Source organism: Lineus longissimus, chromosome 3 (assembly GCF_910592395.1).
Source record: "Lineus longissimus chromosome 3, tnLinLong1.2, whole genome shotgun sequence".
Classification (NCBI taxonomy): Eukaryota; Metazoa; Nemertea; class Pilidiophora; order Heteronemertea; family Lineidae; genus Lineus; species Lineus longissimus.
The window spans coordinates 17,417,102-17,436,678 of record NC_088310.1 but is presented as its reverse complement, the minus strand read 5'-3'; the positions used below and the strand labels follow the sequence as shown (position 1 = coordinate 17,436,678).

Sequence of the window (19,577 nt, the reverse complement as noted above, 5' to 3'; positions counted from 1 at the left end):
CCTTAGTCACAGAAAAAGAAAATGGGCAAGAAAAGATTAAGACATAGGCCGAGTCTGAACCAGTTGAAGAGAATAATATTCTTAAAGAAATTGTATACCTTTTTTACCTATTTATGCCATTTTTTGTACCTTTTTTCCGTTACCTTTTTTTTCGGTATACCTTTATTTCCAGTACTTTTATTTCCTATACCTTTATTTCCGTACCTTTTTTTCCTGTTCCTTTTTTCCTGTACCTTTTTTACCGTATACCACCTATAGCACCTGGCCTGCCCGCCGCAGATTAAAAGATATAAAATACATGGATTTAGAACGAACCGCACAGTGTATAAAATGCACTATGCGCAAACGAAGCCTCATTTTGAATTCAGCGGTTATGGTGCAACATGTGGAAGCATTTAAAACCACATTTTTCGTTGTTAATTTAAGATATTTATGAATAGAAATTGATACCTCACTGTCGGTTTTGATTGTCTCGACAGGACCGCTCGGGTAGAGCTGAAATGTTGGCCAAAACCTCCCTCCGCCTCGGTTTTGGTCGTCTACATTTTAGCTCCACCTTCGCGGTTTTGGTGAGACAACCAAAATACCTCCAGTTCGGTATCAATTCCTTAATTTAAAGCCAGAATAAAACAGGAACTGTATCGTCTGTTTTAAATATACTCGCCTATTCGGATTGACCTCAGGATATACCCAATACGAGTCCAAATGAAATACCCAATGCTAAAAAATATGCTTCCCCTAATTGATAGCGGAATCCCTCCGACCTCATGAATGGGTAGCTGTTATGCTTTCCTCCCCATTATCAAACCATCTTTATTTCCTCTTGTATGTTGATCAGTGATGCGCGCAATTTAATCGATCATCCTGCGGTACTGTTATCACAGCCAGGTTTGTTATAGATTCTACCTGTGTCAACAGGACTGGTCTGACAATCACTTTACGACCACGTTGACACTGGCTCAGGTGTTTGATATGTCACCTCTCCTGCATAACGCACGTCGTGCATGATAGGCGGTTGGGGACATATGCAGCCGCATAAATATACCGCAAAAACCTACAGTAAAACCTCGCCGTAAAATTCCGTCCAAGCCAATCGGAGAGGTGTGCCACGGCCGGAATTTTGCCACTGATGCACTATGAAAGGAGGCTGATATAATTTCACTACTTTAGCACCGCATGTAGAGGTTCTCATTGTGCATAAGGCCGTGCATTATTCTTTAATGCATTATAATAATGGTTATCTTCGCATGCCAGTCGATCTTAACGAAAACAGCTATAAATCATTCCTTCGGCTGCTTATGCAGTTTATTTCAGACCTTGATTTAACATAAAGGAACGGTCTAAAGAACTGCATGACCACTGGCGATGTCATGGCAACCTGAAGACTCCATACATAAATCGCCAAGAATGGACATTGATGTGTGATCTGAGTCAACATTGGACGGCTGTGGTGAATTTCCACTGTAGCGGTCGTTTGAAAAAGCCGTATTGTTTGTAGAGAGATGGAATCGATGATTATGACAGCACGACAAGGCGAATATTATTTCTGAGCATGCATGGCTGCGATGGGGATTTAGGGAATCGTGTGCTGATGACACACGCTGCAGTAATTAGCAATGATTGGAGGTTACGGGTAAGAGAAGGGTGTGGTCACTCCACTGAGTTGAGAATTGTCTCTTGGGGCAGTGAAGCATGGTTGTCTCCTTCGTAGCTGGGTAAATTCTAAAAGATATGTCTAAAAAGTGATACAACTAGCTCGTGGATGGATGTTTAGGTTGTTGTATAGCAATCCCAAGCAACATTCAAGGAGGAGTGAAGTTCAGGATGACATTGGATTGATTATGAAGGAACACCTGACGGCTGCCTGTGTCATCACGATTACAGACGACCAAGTATATAACTTGCAATATGGCACGAGTTTTTTTAGAACACAATTAAAGCTAATAGTGGTACCAGTACAGTAGGCGTTCATTCGACCGAGGATCATCGGATCTCATTTTGCTCGAATGGATTGAAGTGTGCCAGCAACTGACTCGTCATGGGTATCCAATGGTTCGATTGGTTGTTGCTATTGCTGGCTTGCTGCCTAGGTAAGCATGATAATCAATCAATCTTCTAAACAAGCTGTGTTTGTCCAAATGAGAGGGGCGGACGGCTTCTTTTGAATAGATCATGACTTAGGATATGGCACAATATTTTGCCCATTTTTCCAATCTCCGGAGTGTTTCCAGACCAATCTTCGACAGACAGTATAAGAAGGCATTTATAAAAGGCGACAGGGTTACCCTTGAGTCTGAGAAAATGGGTTATAAAATCTGTGAAATAGGTATCTCTACTTTAATCTTGAGCCCTAAGGCACCTTGCTATATAGAGTTTGCGATCTTTTCCAGCGTCTTTTACAAAAGCTTCACCAGAGGAGAGGACCCTATTAAAGCTCCTGCTGAGCGATGGAGACACTGTAGCCAGACCTGTGCAACACCCTTGGGAGGTGGTCAATGTCACCTTGAAGATGTGGGTACTTCATGTCGTACAACTGGTAAGACTATAATATAGATGTTTCCGACGGATAGTCATTATCGTTGTTTTCTTGGGCAAGGCACTTTACCCTGCTTGTTTCTCTCAACCAAGGAGTAAATGTTATACTTTGCTGGCAGAGGTGGCGAAATGTCACAATTTGTTGGCAGTTGAGGCTATATTGAAGAAATTGTCAGGCGGGGCGTCGTACAGGAAAATCAGAAATGAAGGTTTCGCACTTCATCAATGAAGATATTATTTCTTTCAGGAACATATTGGCAACAATCTGACGATTGCAACCAAGTACAGATTGGTAAGTAGTACACTTGATAGCTCGGATTCAAGTTCATGCTCATATAAAAGTTCCGGGTCCGTCTTGGCTGCCTTGGGTTAAGTCGCTTACGTGACTGCACGAGTAGCTGATAGACTGTTTGACCTTTGTACTGTCATTTCAGAGATGGAATGTGCCACGCCTCACTTGGAAGCCAGAAGACCATGGCAACGTGACATCACTACATCTCCAGCCAACTAGAATATGGACACCGGATCTCATCCTGCTAAACAGGTCAGTAACTCCCAAATCACATCAAAATCAGTACAGCTCCTACATGGAGAGCCTTGCTATGACAGATTCCCCGGACAGATTCAGTGGAGGCACGTATCCGCCCATTTTGTTAAAGAGCGGACGATTTTTCTTGGTATCTCTTGCCAAGAAGCAAATAATTCATAGCCCTTAGATGCCCGAAAAATGCATATTACAGTGTATTTGAAATTGAAATTCACTTGGACTTCAAATTCTTCTGGGGAAGGGCCCCAGTCATTTCCAAGATTGGACCCTCGGTGCTCTGGGTGGGGCCGCTGCACCCCCGCCCTTCTTACTTTTCTGGATTCGCCCCTGCCTTGGAATGTTTTGGTCTTTCTTGTCAAGTGAACCTGGATAATTCAAAATATTCAGGCCCTCATCTCTTTGATGTATTCGTCCTAGCTTACGATTTGTATTGTCTGTGGATGGAAATATCGATGGTCAGGGACCGCTGTCTACATGTTTGTTCAGCAATATTATGCAATACACCTTGTTTTTTCATTCAGCTTAATGAAACATAAGTTCAAGGATGGGATGTCTCGAGACAGTCTCCTCGCCGATACCCCCGTGGTGGTCACCCCTGATGGTCGGGCTGAATGGAGGTCGCCCACCATCACCAAAGCACACTGCAAGATGGACCCTATCTACTTCCCCTTCGACAGAAATAAGTGTACCATGAACTTCACCCTCTTGACCCACACTGTCAAGGAGGTAGGTGGTATGTTTAAATGTCAAAGTCACCGGCGAAAAGTTGAGCTTGTTCGTACTGATTAGATCAATACTATTCTCTTGCTCTCAATCAAACCATCGACTTGTGACAGCACGGGTGCTTTGAATGAGCCAGTAGTGCAACATTCAGAGCCCAGAAGCTCTCATTTAAAATGTAGAAGAAGTAGAACACACGCCATGCCCTACGAGAGCCGGTCACTCTCGTAAGTGATGTGAAACACATGTAATGCCTTGCAGTATAGTTCAGAAAATCTCAGCATATTCTTCTCCTTTTAAGGTGATCCTGCAACCAGATGGTCTTGATGCCCTCACTTTTGCTGATGAACAGCGCGATGAAATGGCAGCAGACTTTGGTACCTGGCATGTAGATGTAGAACCTGCGAAGCAAGGACTGGTTTCCTTTGGGATCACTTCGGACCCTCACTCGGAACTCCTCATGACCCTGGTACTTGATAGGAAGCCTTTATTCTATGCCTACAATGTCATCTACCCAGCAATGATCATCATGTCAGTATCACTTCTTGGCTTCTGCTTGCCTGAGAACACCAGTGAGAAGATGGTCTTTGGCATCCATATCCTCGTCGCCATGAACTTCTTCCAACAGTATCTGCTCAAGATTTTGTTCCCAACCGGGGAAGGTATTCCATTACTGGGTAGGTGAACAGTTGCTGCATCTTTCCAGTCACGCAAGGGGGCACTGAACAAGGAAGGTTTAAAGTGAACCCGTGTGACGTTCTTTCATCATACTCATTCTCAGCCTCTGCCAATGGAAACCTGCCTACCCCTTTTCTGCAAAAGATTATGAGTGATGGCCGGTAGGAGACTAATGTTATTTTTCTGTAAGGGCAGCAAGAAATAAAAATTCATTATCATACTCCTTTACTCATAGGGAAGTGCCACATTTGGGAAAGTTTTCTAGTTGAAAATGCTTACGTGTGCAACACGTCCTGCTGTGCGGTGACAACGTGCTGTCGTAAGTTGTCTTTGTTGCAGCAGTGTGGTCATCATTTGTGTCATCATTTTTGGTCATTAGCTTGGATCCTCCCATTGCTTTTAAGGCCAGCTATTCGGTACCGGGGTCGTCATGGCGATGATAATAGTGGTGTGCGGTGTGTTGACGCTGAGAATACACTTCAAGGGAGCACGGGAACCAGGAAATCTGCCCAATCCAACTGTTATCAAAGTCCTGGCCAGATTGACCTCCATGCAGAGTTATGTGGACGATTTGATCAGCTCAGAACCAGTGAGTACTCTAATTCCTTCTTGTTCTTCTTTTTCTTCACATTTGAGGGGCCAAAGAGGGGTGAAGGTGGACCATCGCTTTTCAAGGTCCTCGCAAAAACTTATGTCAGGACTGTCAAAACAATTTGTGAAGGGGATATAATTTGTACATGCAAGAGAATCGCTGGTTAGAGTTGCTGCCGTGAAACGTCTCAGATCTCTAACGCAACGGGAAAGTCTCCTTTCAATTGCAAGAAGGTTTTTATTTCTTATTTCTGTATTTCCTCATAATATCATGTTAGCCCCTTTTTTAGCAATTGAAAGTGAAATGCGTCTCCTTCCAATATTTCAGGTGTTGGTTCGCAGGATACCAAGAACCGATTACGAAGAGCAGAATGTCTACGCAATGAGAAATACAAATTTTAGAACTTCCTCCTTGGGTACCGACGCACGATTTCAAGATGGTAACGCTTGTAGAAATCGACTACGGTCCGTAAGTCAGAGGCAGTGCACGTGGAATTCTTTACACAGCATAGTATCTGAAGTCTCAGACCTCAGACAAATTTACCAGTCGCAGTCGAAAGCAGAGAACGTGGCAGAAGAGACCAAGACGGCATGGGAACTGATCGCCAGGATGTTGAGGAGGTTCACAGCCGTTGCGTGTGCAGTTGCATTTGTGGCTGCTTGTACCGGCATCTACTTGCAGTTAAAGTTCAGGCCGGAAGACTGATTGTTTTATTCCAGTTCGCTTACTTATGCCTCCTAACCATTGACACTCAAACTTATTTGCATTGTTTGGGTCACCACTGGTCGGATTTCAATGATATTTGGTTTTTATTGATGTGTGCTTTGAAAATCAAATCGGATAACAAATATAACAATAAATCCCGAAATATATTGGATAACAGTAGATATGTGTTTATCATTTACAATAAAACTAGTTGGCGCAAAAGGTTTAGAAAGGCGGAAGTTAAAGCCTTTAAATACTTCTTGAACATGGCATATATTTTATCACTGTACATTTGCATAAAATTTGATTTATGACTGGTTCAATTGCTTGAGTTGGTTGAAAAAAAGTTTTCCTTTGAAAGGCGTACTGTTCATTTGTGGGACGATGTTTATGAGAAACTAGGCTAGTCATGTGCCTCGCTAAGAACTCTCATATCGATGCTGTGAGTTGAGGGGGACAGATTGATATATTTCATGGTGACAGTCCTGTTGGAGATGAAGCTATTGAGAGAACTCCAAGTGTTCGCTGTTTGCCTGGTGGTGCTCATCACCAGTCAAGGTAAGACTATCAACACATTAGAATAACAATTTATCAGCAGTTGAGTATGAGAAATCGCACGATGAGAAATCGCATGAGAACGTTAAGGTAGGGGGGTCAAGGGAGTTTATGAGGACGAGAACGGCTTGAACTTCATATGGCTGTAGAGCGGTCCGAAGAGTTTTTTCTTGAAAGCTTGTTTGACGAAAATATCCCGATCGAGAACATCAGTGAATCTGTAAATCAATATCTGAACTTTTTTCTGTGTAGTTTCCAATATTGTCATGATATAGTCCACATTGTCATGAGACAGCTTATTCTGTCAACTATTTGACAAAGAATACTGGAATATAACCCAAAAATGTTACACCGGCTCTAATGCTATTTACATTGTTTCATATCACTATGGAGTTTCATCTATCCAGGTAGATTGATAGTTGGACAGTTTGTAACCTGATAACTCTGGATAATATTGACTTACATTTCATAAGCTTCCGGACTCAGCTGAGTCCTTGGTCACATGATCACTCGTGACGTCATCGGGCGTAGTGAAAAGGGGGTTGGTGAGGACATTGGTCCATCGTGCAGAAGCCATCGTCAGCGATCCCAAGGATAAGGGAGCGGAACTCCAGCACGTCAAAATTGCCCTGTCGTTCAACGGTTATCCTAGTTGGATCCTGAAAGATCCCAAGCATCAGGTTCAGGCAGAACAACAACCAACGCCTCCTACTAGAACCCCCAGCACAGCGAAGAAAGGGTACCCGGTTGTCCTCCCTTACATTAAAGGTTTCTCGGAAGAACTAAGGAGAATCCTCAAAGGCTATAACATCCAGGCCTATTTCAAGCCCACCAACACCTTGAGGCAACTCTTAGTGCGACCTAAGGATAAGTTGGATAAACACCAAGTCACTGGACCCGTGTATCACATCCCATGCGGGGACTGCCCAGCTTCATACGTAGGGGAGACAGAACGATCGCTTAAAGCTAGATTCCTGGAACACAGACGCTCGAGCTCCACCACTTCAGAGGTGTCACGCAACATTCACACCGCGGAACCAGGACATAACATTGACATTGAAAACGCCAAAGTGTTGGAGGTTGAAACGAGGTGGTACGAACGAGGAGTGAAGGAGGCGATTCACATTCGTACGTTGCAACCCACTCTTAACAAGGACGGCGGCCGACACAATCTCTCTCCAATCTGGAGTAACATATTGAGGACCAGAGTCAGGAGGGGGGCACAGTCGAATTCGGGATCCCCGCCGATCATTACGCCCGATGACGTCACGAGTGATCATGTGACCAAGGACTCAGCTGAGTCCGAAAGCTTATGAAATCAATATTATCCAGAGTTATCAGGTTACAAACTGTCCAACTACATTGTTTCAGTACATGTGCAACAGAATGTGAACAGAAAGATCCTAGTTTCATCGATCTAAAACCGGTGTGACAGCGGATATAGTCCCCCTGGAGTCATAGTCCGGTAGCATTGTATTTGACCAATTAAGCAGCATGATCTATTGTACCGCTAACCCTAACCAAAACATTTAGCAATGCGGGCTATTGTTACACGGACTATCAGCCCTAGGACTACTCTCCCCGCCACACCGGTTCATTCATTTCTCCCAATTCGAAAAAAGGCTAACTTATAGTAATTGTCTCCACCAATATTGAACATGTTGAATAACAATGAACGATCTTGTGCGAAATATCGAGCTAGATTTTAATATTTAGTGTGAAACGAGAATAATTGGTCGTAACTTTTCATATGCTTCTAAGGAATTTAGGTTAGTTATGAGACAACCAATACCGACAGTGGGGTATCAATTCCATAAACCACGTACGATGCTGCTCGAGGATTTGGTGACGTGAATAAAGAAGACCACGTGTATTCACTTTTAGTGCAAATGAACAACCAGGACGTTTTCTGCTTGATTATGCTAACACTAACAGCAGAGCTGCAGGTATAGGTCAGATGAATACGGTGTCTAATTCTTTGCTGCAGGCATATACTGTTGTGCAGATGATGCTAACTACATCTGACACGTCTTTTTGTTTTTGTTTTGCACAGCTATTGAAGGGGCCTCGTTGTGTCGGTACAAGCCTTATATTCTTCAAACTTGCTATGGGAGAAGCACTTACTGTTGTCCGTCATTATCGTATTCATGGTCTTATTATGGAACCACGTTCAAAACATGCTGCCCGTACAACAGTTTCTTGTTTAATTCAAGATACTGTACGAATGTGTTCGCTGCTAAACTGTACTGCAGTGCCAATTCAAAGCACTGCTGTGCATCGCAAACCTACGTGTCAGGGGGATACAGGCGAGGGTGCTGCTACAAGACTCCATCATCAACGTAAGTAGAATATCATAATTTCTTTCTAAAAGATCATTCCATTATTTTGGCTGTGACACCTCCAGTTACAGGGTCCTGAAGTCGCAGCGTAGTACTAATTAGATTGGTCCCAAGGTTTCAGTTTGAGCGAGAAAGAAGCAATTCATGTATACAATTAACCGATTGGTAAAACCATTCGGAATGTTGCGAGTCTTTTGTACTACGATATCATCGTCGTCGTCGTCATCATCATCCTCAGTTGTGGCAGAATACAAGTAATTTTCGGGTGACTTCACAAACTACAATGTTTCGAATGGTTTCTTAAATGCCGGCAAACGAGATATTTTTATCAAAGACATATGCGATAATTAGTGCTGCGATGAGCGATAAAAATATTGCTTGTCGGGTAAAACTGTAATCCCTGGGTTTGATAGTATTGCAAGTCCGATTCTGCGATTACCCCAGCAAGCAAATGAGAGACATGTTACCATTTGATAATTCAATCGCAGTTTAGCTGCTACAAAAATGACTCGTTTGCGTTCGTTGATTAATGATAATAATGCGTCACCAAAGCTACAAGCGACTGAATGATGAAGGCGTCCAAGACGGCCGTATCTGTCATTCTGAACATCATGGTCTTATATTTTCTTTAAATGTAGCCGGGGAACGAATGGTTTAAATGTTGACAAGATCGGCGCAAACCTAGGTCGGTGGGCAAGACGGTATTCGTTGGCCGCTAAAAAAGAAGATCTGTTACAAAAGGTGATCAGCAGAAGAGCTACCGAGCTGCAGAGTGTGCGGCATTCAGGTTGCGGGAAGCTTTTACCTATTTGCATTCTCTTGCAGGACCACCCGCAAGACCTGTCAACATGCCCGTTACCAAGCAAGAACCTGCTACGGAATCGAAACATACTGCTGTCCATACATGTCCTCCGCCAAAACCTACTTCTACAGCTGTTGTGGCGAATACATGTTCTCATATTCTAGAGTTCAGCACTGTTCCAATATGTACGCGACCTACTGGTGCAGGAGTCCATCTCATGCCTGCTGCGCCTCGAAGACCTACCTCTCCGGATCGTGGCAAAGTGGTTGCTGTACCTCAACTAGTAGTTCAACTAGTAGTTCAACTAGTAGTTCAACTAGTAGTTCAACTAGTAGCTCATCATCTTACACTCCGACTTCTGATTATGGCGATGGCGCCTCCTCCTCCTCTCGTTACAGGGGTCCTAATGTCGGAGCGTAAGTACTTATCTGATTTGTTAAAGGGAAGAATTTAATCATCAAACAATTGGTCAATTTAATCAGAAATCCATTTGAAGCCGCATTGATATTCTACTCAATATTTCAGCAGCTAAACTTTTTTATGACGCTGATCTTTACCATATATGTAAATCGATGTTTATTTTATCTAAAAATTTTCAGCCTCTTCAGCAACTTTGGTCTGTTATTGCGGTAGGGTTGCTGTATTTAGATCTTCCAAAGCCTCATTCTAATGTTCTATGCGATTTTATGTTTTAGGATCTTTGGCGGTTTAATTGGTGCGGTTATCCTGATCGTGCTCATTGCGACCACCGTGGGGGTGATCTGCTCAAGGCGCAAAGCACTGCCGGCCAACAGAGGGCCTGTCATGGCTGGTAAGTATCAAGAAACCCACAACGCCATTTCAGCTTTTCAAATGGGCTTGATCAGGAACTTTTAGTGCATAGAAGTTCGTGGCTTGATTGATACACGGCAACCACACAACGGCTCTTGCATCATGATTGAAAAAATGCTTGCTTCTTCATATATTCAATAGTCAACTGGTTCTTACTAATGGTGGGCATGTGCGGGTTCCTGTGGTGTACGCCAGACCCTTTGAAATTTATGACGATCGACTGACAAGTCCCTTCGTATTAAAGATACATGTATATATACATATCGTTGATTTGATAAAAGGGCTACGCCGTTCGTGTCCATGGTAATCGTGCAGTAACATGTATATATTGTGCGTGTACGTTTGAGTTTACGATCATTCTGACAAAATCAGTCATTTGACTCGTCTTGTTTGAAGGTGGCGTCAACCAAAGAACAGTGCAGGGTTATCCCCAAGTCAACCCGCAGCTGGTCGGAGCCATGCCCTACCATGGGTACCCACAAGGGCAATATGCTATTCAAGGACGATATTTAGCCCCGGGAACTGTGGGCTATCACCCATCAGCTCCTGTGCCAGTGGGGCTACATGTACCAACTGGAATGTCGCCTTTCAATGCAGCGTCGACAACAGCTGGCGAAGGAGCATCGGCAGCCATGTCAGCAGCACCAACTGAGGCAAGGGCCCAGAGCGGGGCAGTCGGAGGATGTGCACAGGCTCCGCCTACAAACAACAAATCTGCGCTTTCAGCGGATCCTCCACCCGCTTATGATGATATAGATTTCTCTGAATAAAGTGCTTCGAAAATTACTGGAGTTCAGTTGGATTTTCTGTATATTGTGTTGAATATCATAACACCTACAAACATTGTGTAGCAATGAAATTAAAACTATAAATTCAACATACTCCATTGATGAAAGAGTTCGCCCAAAGTAACTAGGGTTAGCGCAAACCACTGGTCGAATTTCAATGATGATTGGTTTTTATTGATGTGTGCTTTGAAAATCAAATTGGATAACAAATATAACAATATATCGATATTTCAGAATGACGAAATATAATGAGTTTCATTATAAATTATATTGGATATTTGTAACAGTATATGCATGTATATCATTTACAATAAAACTAGTTGGTACCTGGTAGAGCACAAAATGTTTAGAAAGGCGTATGGTAGGCCGTAGGGGACATTAATGCCGATTTAAGTTCTAGAACATAATTATTTATTGTCTAGACCATAAATCAGCCTATCACAGTGCAGGAATTTAGTTCTAGCACGTTAATCAACCAATCGCTGACCAGGAATTTAGTTCTAGCACGTTAATCAACCAATCGCTGACCAGGAATAATGGTCGGGCACATAAATCAGCCTATCACAGTGCAGGAATTTAGTTCTAGCACGTTAATCAACCAATCGCTGACCAGAAATTTAGTTCTAGCACGTTAATCAACCAATCGCTGACCAGGAGTAATGAATTTATGTCCAACACGGCCCTCATGCCAATCACCATAGCTATTTATGTGCCAGACCATTATTCCTGGTCAGCGATTGGTTGATTAACGTGCTAGAACTTAATTCCTGCACTGTGATAGGCTGATTTATGTGCTAGACCATTATTCCTGGTCACCGATTGGTTGATTAACGTGCTAGAACTAAATTCCTGCTCTGTGATAGGCTGATTTACGTGCTAGACAATAAATAATTATGTTCTAGAACTTAAATCGGCATTAATGTCCCCTACGGCCTACCATAGACGTCAAAGCCTTTAAATACTTCTTGAACATGGGCCAGAAAATCGTTCTTTCAACAAAATGTTTCACCTGTTTGATGACTCCATTCGTTTGGAGTGACATTGGCATGTATTTTATCACTCTACATATTTGCACAAAATGTCTTTCATGACTGGTTCAATAATTGCTTGAGTTGGTTGAAAAGAAGTTTTCTTTTGAAAGGCGTACTGTGCATTTGTGGGAGGATGTTTATGAGAAACTAGGCTAGTCATGTGCCTCGCTAAGAACTCTCATATCAATGCTGTGAGTTGAGGGGGATAGATTGATATATTTCATGGTGACAGTCCTATTGGAGATGAAGCTGTTGAGAGAAGTGTTCGCTGTTTGCCTGGTGGTGCTCATCTCCAGTCAAGGTAAGACTATCAACACATTAGAATAACAACTTATCAGCAGTTGAATATGAGAAATCGCACGATGAGAAATCGTATGAGAACGTTAAGGTGGGGGGGGGGGGGGGGGGGGGGTCAAGGGAGTTAATGAGGACGAGAACGGCTTGAACTTCATATGGCTGTAGAGCGGTCCGAGGAGTTTTTTCTTGAAAGTTGTTTGACGAAAATATCCCGATCGAGATCATCAGTGAATCTGTAAATTAATATCTGGACATTTATAAGGCGTAAATAGCCAACGAGCGTAAAATAAAGAAGTTTTCCAAGCCGTGAAAACCAGCCACGGGTTCGAATACGACTGCGTCAATGCCCCACTATAGAGCACCATCATCGATTTGATTTTTTTAGATATTTGCCTGGACAGACACATATATGGCTTTTTCAATCTGATCATTTTTACAAACTCACATTTAAAGAATCTCTGCTCATACCATCATTGTTTTAGATTTTGGGACATTCTCATGTGTTGTCGTATGACTCCAGAATATAACAGGACATTCACATCATAACATTGGTGTCTTCTCATCTGCTGCGATCGGCATCGCTCACAGGTTTGTGTGCCATCTTTGTGGTCAAACTATACTGACCATTATCCATCCTGTTGAAATCTGAAATTGTAAGTTCTGAATTTTGGTAAATTTCTGATAAACATCAGGTATTCAGAAATGTTACGATTCTTTTGAACAAGATCCGTATGGAAAATGAAGCCAGACATGAAATAAATACAAAACACAAAAAAACGGTGTAAATCTATCTTTCTGCGTTCCGGACTCACAAGGAAGGGAAACACTCAGAAAAGCATAGAACACCAGCCGTTCCAGTATGCCTCGCACGAGAGACCATTAATCATGCTAGCTCTCAAATTGCACAGGCCTGGCTAAATTTTCAGCCTACTCAAAGAATAGCAATATGATATAGGTCAAGCGACAGAGTCAGCATGAAAGCATGCGGTTCTACCATGCGTCAACACAAATATCCTGAATGGCGAACCGAAAAGAAATTTGCCTGGCTTTGATTGAGTGTGGGCGAATCGTTCCCCCCCCCAAAATACGCATGAATTAATATTATTTTCCTGTAGACCACTAACAACTCGTCCTTGGCAAAAGAATGTACAGCATAGCGAATCGAACCTATAATGGGCTAATTTTCCTGGTGAATTTTGTATCCTCCAATGTTCTTTTTCTTGCAAAGAGCATGTAGACACCCCGGTATATGGTATGCTTGCCTTTTAGAAGAACATTACCAGCCATTGCATAAGAGATATATTCAAAATAATACATCAGAATCATTGGTAAATATAAAATATCAAACTTTTGAAGGTTGTCTAAATCAATCAGGACGGCCAACGTTTACTCATTTCTCACTCACAGCGATTCCCTTTATTGGTTGGGGAATAAGAGTAATAGAAAACAGTGCTCTTTTCTCTGTGTAGTTTCCAATATTGTCATGATATAGTCCACATTGTCATGAGACAGCTTTTTCAGTCAACTATTTGACAAAGAATACTGGAATATACACGTAACCCCAAAATGTTACACCGGTGTAGAAGTTTAAAATGTCCTGGGATAGAATGTCCGGGAAACAATGGATTCTATTATGCGCTTTAATCTCTGAGCTATTGGCGGTCATGGCCTCTATAGAACCAGATAGCGGAATACAATAGGGCCGCACACTTTTTCCAGGGGGACATTTTCTTCTTACACCGGCTCTAATGCTATTTACATTGTTTCAGTACATGTGCAACAGAATGTGAACAGAAAGATCCTTGTTTCATCGATCTAAAACCGGTTCATTCATTTCTCCCAATTCGAAAAAAGGCTAACTTATAGTAATTGTCTCCACCAATATTGAACATGTTGAATAACAATGAACGATCTTGTGCGAAATATCGAGCATGATTTGAATATTCAGCGTGAAACGAGAATAATTGGTTGTAACTTTTCATATGCTTCTAAGGAACTTAGGTTAGTTATGAGACAACCAATACCCACAGTGGGGTATCAATTCCATAAACCATGTACGATGTTGCTCGAGGAGTTGGTGACGTGAATAAAGAAGACCACGTGTATTCACTTTTAGTGCAAATGAACAACCAGGACGTTTTCTGCTTGATTATGCTAACACTAACAGCAGAGATGCAGGTCAGGCATGTGCTGTTGTGCAGATGATGCTAACTACATCTAACACGTCTTTTTGTTTTTGTTTTGCACAGCTATTGAAGGGGTCTCGTTGTGTCGGTACAAGCCTTTTAGTTATCAAACTTGCTATGGGAGAAGCACTTACTGTTGTCCGTCAATATCGTATTCAAGGTCTTATTATGGAACCACGTACAGTGCATGCTGCCCGTACGATAGTAAAGTGTCGAATACAAGATACTGTACGAATGTGTTCGCTGCTAAACTGTTCTGCAATGCCAGATCCAAGCACTGCTGTCCATCGCAAACCTACATGTCAGGGGGATACAGGCGAGGGTGCTGCTATGTTACTCAATCTACAACGTAAGTAGAATATCATAATTTCTTTCTTAAAGATCACGTGAACCTCGTGCTCCCATTATTTTGGCGGTGGCAACACCTCTTGTTACAGGGTCTTGAAGTCGAAGCGTTAGAGCTAATTTAGTTTCTCCAAGGCTTCAATTTGAGCAAGAAAGAAGCGAATCATGCATACAATTAACTGCTAAGAAGACCTGTTACAAAAGGCTTAGAGTAAGAGAGGCTTTAGAGTAGACTAAAAAGGTGATCATGATCAGCAGAGGGCTGAGCTACCGATCGAGGCACAGAGTGTGCGGCATTCAGGCTGTGGGAGCTCAGAAGGCTCATTTCGAGATTCGAAATTCGAAATTCAAAACTCCGACTTCGAAATTAAAATTGACCAATGACAAGCCGTCTTACAACACAAGAACTAATTGGCTGGCCAATCATATCACTGCCACATTACACACTGTTCAACGCCGCCTTGGCAACTCATCATTTTGTTAAGTCTCCCAGCGTGGTACCTCCTACATACATTTCAGTGCACCAGGCCTAGGGTCCTGGGCCTAGGGTATGCAAATGATTCAACCTGATTCACATTACAGGGAATCTATAAGCAGCAACCAGCTATGTGAAATTAAGTTGCACTAAATCGCAAATAAGGGTCTTAATTTCTTATCTCACAGTGTATCGAAACTTTTCGCGTTTGCACCAGGAATATATCGGTGAATGAACCACGGCCAAGTCTCCCTGTGCATTAGTTGCACGAAGACCCACTTTTATTCCAAGCTATTATAACTTTTATTCCTAGTCACTCGTAACGAAAGAAAATACACCAAGCCGCACCTGTATATATCACCAACAGCACACATCATGGACTGTGACCTACCGTTACGATGTACAATGTACCTACATCACTGTAGCACTGTGAGCTGCCTCTGTGTATGTACTTAGTGCAAGTAGTAACATGCAATAATAAGAAAATTACACACACGAAGACCATTGGTCATGGGTCAATTTCAAGTTTTGAAGTCGATTTTTGAATTTCGAAGTCAAGTTTTGAATATCGAAGTCGAATTTCGAATTATTTGCATTCTCTTGCAGCTGTCAATATGCCCCTTCCAAAGCTAGAACCTGCTCCGGAAGCGACACATACTGCTGTCCATACATGTCCTACGCCCAATCCTACTTTCTGAGTACCTACTACAGCTGTTGTGGCAAATACGTGTTCTCTTGGGGTTCAGTGCGGCGCTGTTCCAATCGGTACGAGACCTACTGGTGCAGGAGTCCAACAACTGCCTGCTGCGCCTCGAGTACCTTCTTCTCCGGATCCTGGCATAGTGGTTGCTGCAGCTCATCATATTACACTCCGACTTCTGATTATGGCGATGGCGGCTCCTCCTCTCATTACAAGGGTCCTAATGTCGGAGCGTAAGTACATACCTAATTTGTTAAAATCTTCAATGTGAGTGAAAGGAATTTAATCATCAAACAATTGGCTAATCAGAAATACATTTGAAGCCGCATTGATATTCTGCTCAATATTTCAGTCAGATAAACTTCTTTATGACGCTCATCTTTACCATATGTATATCGATGTTTATTTCACCTGTCCCGACTGTCTAATGTCACCATCGAAAACCTGTCAGCCTCTTCAGCAACTTTGGTCTGTTATTGCGGTAGGGTTGCTGTATTTAGATCTTCCAAAGCCTCATTCTAATGTTCTATGCGATTTTATGTTTTAGGATCGTTGGCGGTCTAATTGGTGCGGTTATCCTGATCGTGCTCATTGCGACCACCGTGGGGGTGATCTGCTCAAGGCACAATGCAATGCCGGCCAACAGAGGGCCTGTCATGGCTGGTAAGTATCAAGAAACCCACAACGCCATTTCAGCTTTTCAAATGGGCTTGATCAGGGACTTTTTGTGCATAGAAGTTCGTGGCTTGATTGATACACGGCAACCACGCAACGGCTCTTTCATCATGATTGAAAAAAATGCTTGCTTCTTCATACATTCAATAGTCAATTGGCTCTTACTAATGGTGGGCATGTGCGGGTTCCTGTGGTGTACGCCAGACCCGTTGAAATTTATGACGACCGACTGACAATTTAAGACCCTTCCTACGATACACGTATCCATCTTCGTAGAGTTCATGGTAATAGTCCAGTTACGTGTATTATGCGTGTACATGTGTGTTTACAATCATTCTGACGAATTCAGTCATTTGACTCTTCTTGTTTGAAGGTGGCGTCCACCAAGGAGCAGTACAGGGTTATCCTCAAGTCAACCCGCAGCTGGTCGGAGCCATGCCCTACCATGGGTACCCACAGCAAGGGCCATATGTTATTCAAGGAGGACGTTTAGCGCCGGGAGCTGTGAGCTATCACTCATCAGCTCCTGTGCCAGTGGGGCTACATGTACCAACCGGAATGTCGCCTTTCAATGCAGCGTCGACAACAGCTGGCGAAGGAGCATCGGCAGCCATCTCGGCAGCACCAACTGCGGCGAGCAGTACCCCGGTCGGAGGAGGTGCACAGGCTCCGCCTGCAGCCAACAAATCTGCGCTTCCAGCGGATCCTCCACCCGCTTATGATAATATTGCTTTCTCTGAATAAAGTGCTTCGACGATTACTGGAGTTAAGATATTCTGTATACCATGTTGAATATCATAACACCTACAAACATTGCCTAATAACCATAGCTAGTTTCTTAAGTTCAGCTCGGTAAAATGATAACGATATGCAATAGACGATAAAATTAAAACTATAATTCAACATACTCCATTGATGAAAGAGCTCGCCCAAACTAACTAGGGTTGTTGCGTATCCCGGGTCGCTGGACTGGTCTTCAAATGAGTAATATGTCCATATGATCGTACTCGGGGTCATGAACACGAGGTACATGGCGGACACTATTAACATGTTGACCAGGGACTTCCTGTCTTGGTTCTCTTTCCCAGTAGGTCCCTTGTTTCTGGCAAGAGACTTCCGTGAAACAGTTATGCCAAAAACAATTAACAGATTTGCAATAAATATTAGTGATGCGGGAGCAAAATAATAAAGGCAGTTTTCGACCATGAGTAGAACCAACCTGAGTTTGCTGTCGTAAAAGCAGTTGGTCATCCCTTGGCGTACTTGGAGTTTACCAAGTATAGCAGCGTAAAGGCAGAAACTGCTCACAGAAAGTAAAACTAGTGCAAGGAATCCTTTTCGCTTTGTTGCTGTGATAGTTGGTCGTTTTAAGGGAAGCCAAACAACTACCGCCCTCTCCAAGGAGAAGATGACAATGATCCAAGCAGAAATAGATTGTAACGAAATGAATAAATAATTGATCAACTTGCAGCTAAAAGTTGAAAGTGCAAGTAATCTGAGTGACGCCTTTCCATTTGAGACAGTTTGCAACCCAGCCGACATCCACAGGACGACCCCAACGAAGATGATGCAGCATGTGTCCGCGACTGCAAGGGTGCTCAGATAGTGGATGGTGGCATCGTTACGCCGTCTGGCCCGGTAGAAGACAACTATGGACAAAGCATTCCCGAACACGCCTATGACCAAGATGATTATCATCACGTAGCCTTGGATGAATTGGACAATATCGCTGAGAAGCCCACTCAGTCCGGCGCCACTGACATCATGATCTGTCCAAGAGATTTGTGTGGTTGTCATTATGAACTTGTACAGGCGACTTCTTGCTCCTGGGTGAATACCCGATGATATTTCTACATTTTGGTCCGTGCATTATCACTGCAGACTTTAAATCCTTGTACGGAGGTCTATAGAACTCACAGCTACGATGTCACCCAAGTTCCTTTTTTCAAAATTTAAGATCTTTTCCTATCGATACTTTTAGGTCTGCCATGTGGCAATCTTAAACTAAAGCAGTCGCATTCTATTATAATTCAAGGACAAGAGGAAAGTTTGGAGAGTATCTTGCTAGTGTATATATATATATTGACTACCGCCTACATTGTGACTGTGTAACCATTCCCGCATCACATGTCTGTTCGTTTCAGTCGACAGCCATCCGTTACAATTTATATCATCTCCTAAAATAACCTGTGCATCTTGCTTGCTTTTGATCACCTGTTATTTTACTGTATACGGCCGTGATTACAAACTATATATAAAATTTCAAGATAATATGTAATTTTATTACAAATGCACAAAGTAGTAGTTAAAACATTACAAAACCGAAAGAAGTTTTATTAGTTTTATTGCCCATCCTAGGATGGGTTATGATAAATTTTATTCACTGCTATAGGTTGCTGTTGAATAATATTTCAATTCACTAACCAATTGAATTGAAACCTCAACCTCGGGTCTCGTTGAAATGCCTCTTCGATGTTTCTTACATTCATTCGACCATGCACTCTTAAAATTAATAAATGAAAATAACTATTATATAGTAATGTTTTACTACTCTGGTAGTTCCCATTGCAACGACCTTGAAATTAGTTTCAACTATCAAAATAGTGTATGTAATTCTTAACCATCTTAATAGTTTTAGTTTTTACTATGGTTTGTTTTAACTAGTTTCACAGTTGTTGCAAAATTTTAAGAGTATGTGCACCATATCTGGCAACATTTACCTCCACCCTCGAGACGTCAGTTTGGTATCGAAATAGCCTCTCTGCATTGGTTCCAA

The 19,577-nt window shown here is 42.5% G+C and overlaps 1 protein-coding gene across 3 annotated transcripts; it reads left to right on the top strand.

Annotated features, from left to right (window-relative positions):
• Positions 1 to 1,448: 1,448 nt before the first annotated feature.
• LOC135484054 (neuronal acetylcholine receptor subunit alpha-10-like) lies at positions 1,449 to 19,335 on the top strand. Of its 3 annotated transcripts, none has more exons than XM_064765134.1 (12): positions 1,449 to 2,090; positions 2,391 to 2,536; positions 2,783 to 2,827; positions 2,970 to 3,079; positions 3,604 to 3,808; positions 4,104 to 4,479; positions 4,885 to 5,069; positions 5,400 to 6,335; positions 14,670 to 14,955; positions 16,033 to 16,359; positions 16,674 to 16,789; positions 17,175 to 19,335. In XM_064765134.1, exons 1-8 carry the CDS (start codon positions 2,039 to 2,041, stop codon positions 5,775 to 5,777), a joined length of 1,497 nt encoding a protein of 498 aa, XP_064621204.1. In that variant the 5' UTR covers positions 1,449 to 2,038; the 3' UTR covers positions 5,778 to 6,335; positions 14,670 to 14,955; positions 16,033 to 16,359; positions 16,674 to 16,789; positions 17,175 to 19,335. The 3 variants fall into 3 exon arrangements, with proteins under 3 accessions (XP_064621204.1, XP_064621205.1, XP_064621206.1); XM_064765135.1 differs by lacking the exons at positions 14,670 to 14,955; positions 16,033 to 16,359; positions 16,674 to 16,789; positions 17,175 to 19,335 and adding exons at positions 8,386 to 8,671; positions 9,497 to 9,889; positions 10,169 to 10,284; positions 10,701 to 11,899; XM_064765136.1 differs by lacking the exons at positions 1,449 to 2,090; positions 2,391 to 2,536; positions 2,783 to 2,827; ... (6 more) ...; positions 16,674 to 16,789; positions 17,175 to 19,335 and adding exons at positions 8,386 to 8,671; positions 9,497 to 9,889; positions 10,169 to 10,284; positions 10,701 to 11,897 and having other exon boundaries at positions 5,785 to 6,335.
• Positions 19,336 to 19,577: the final 242 nt, after the last annotated feature.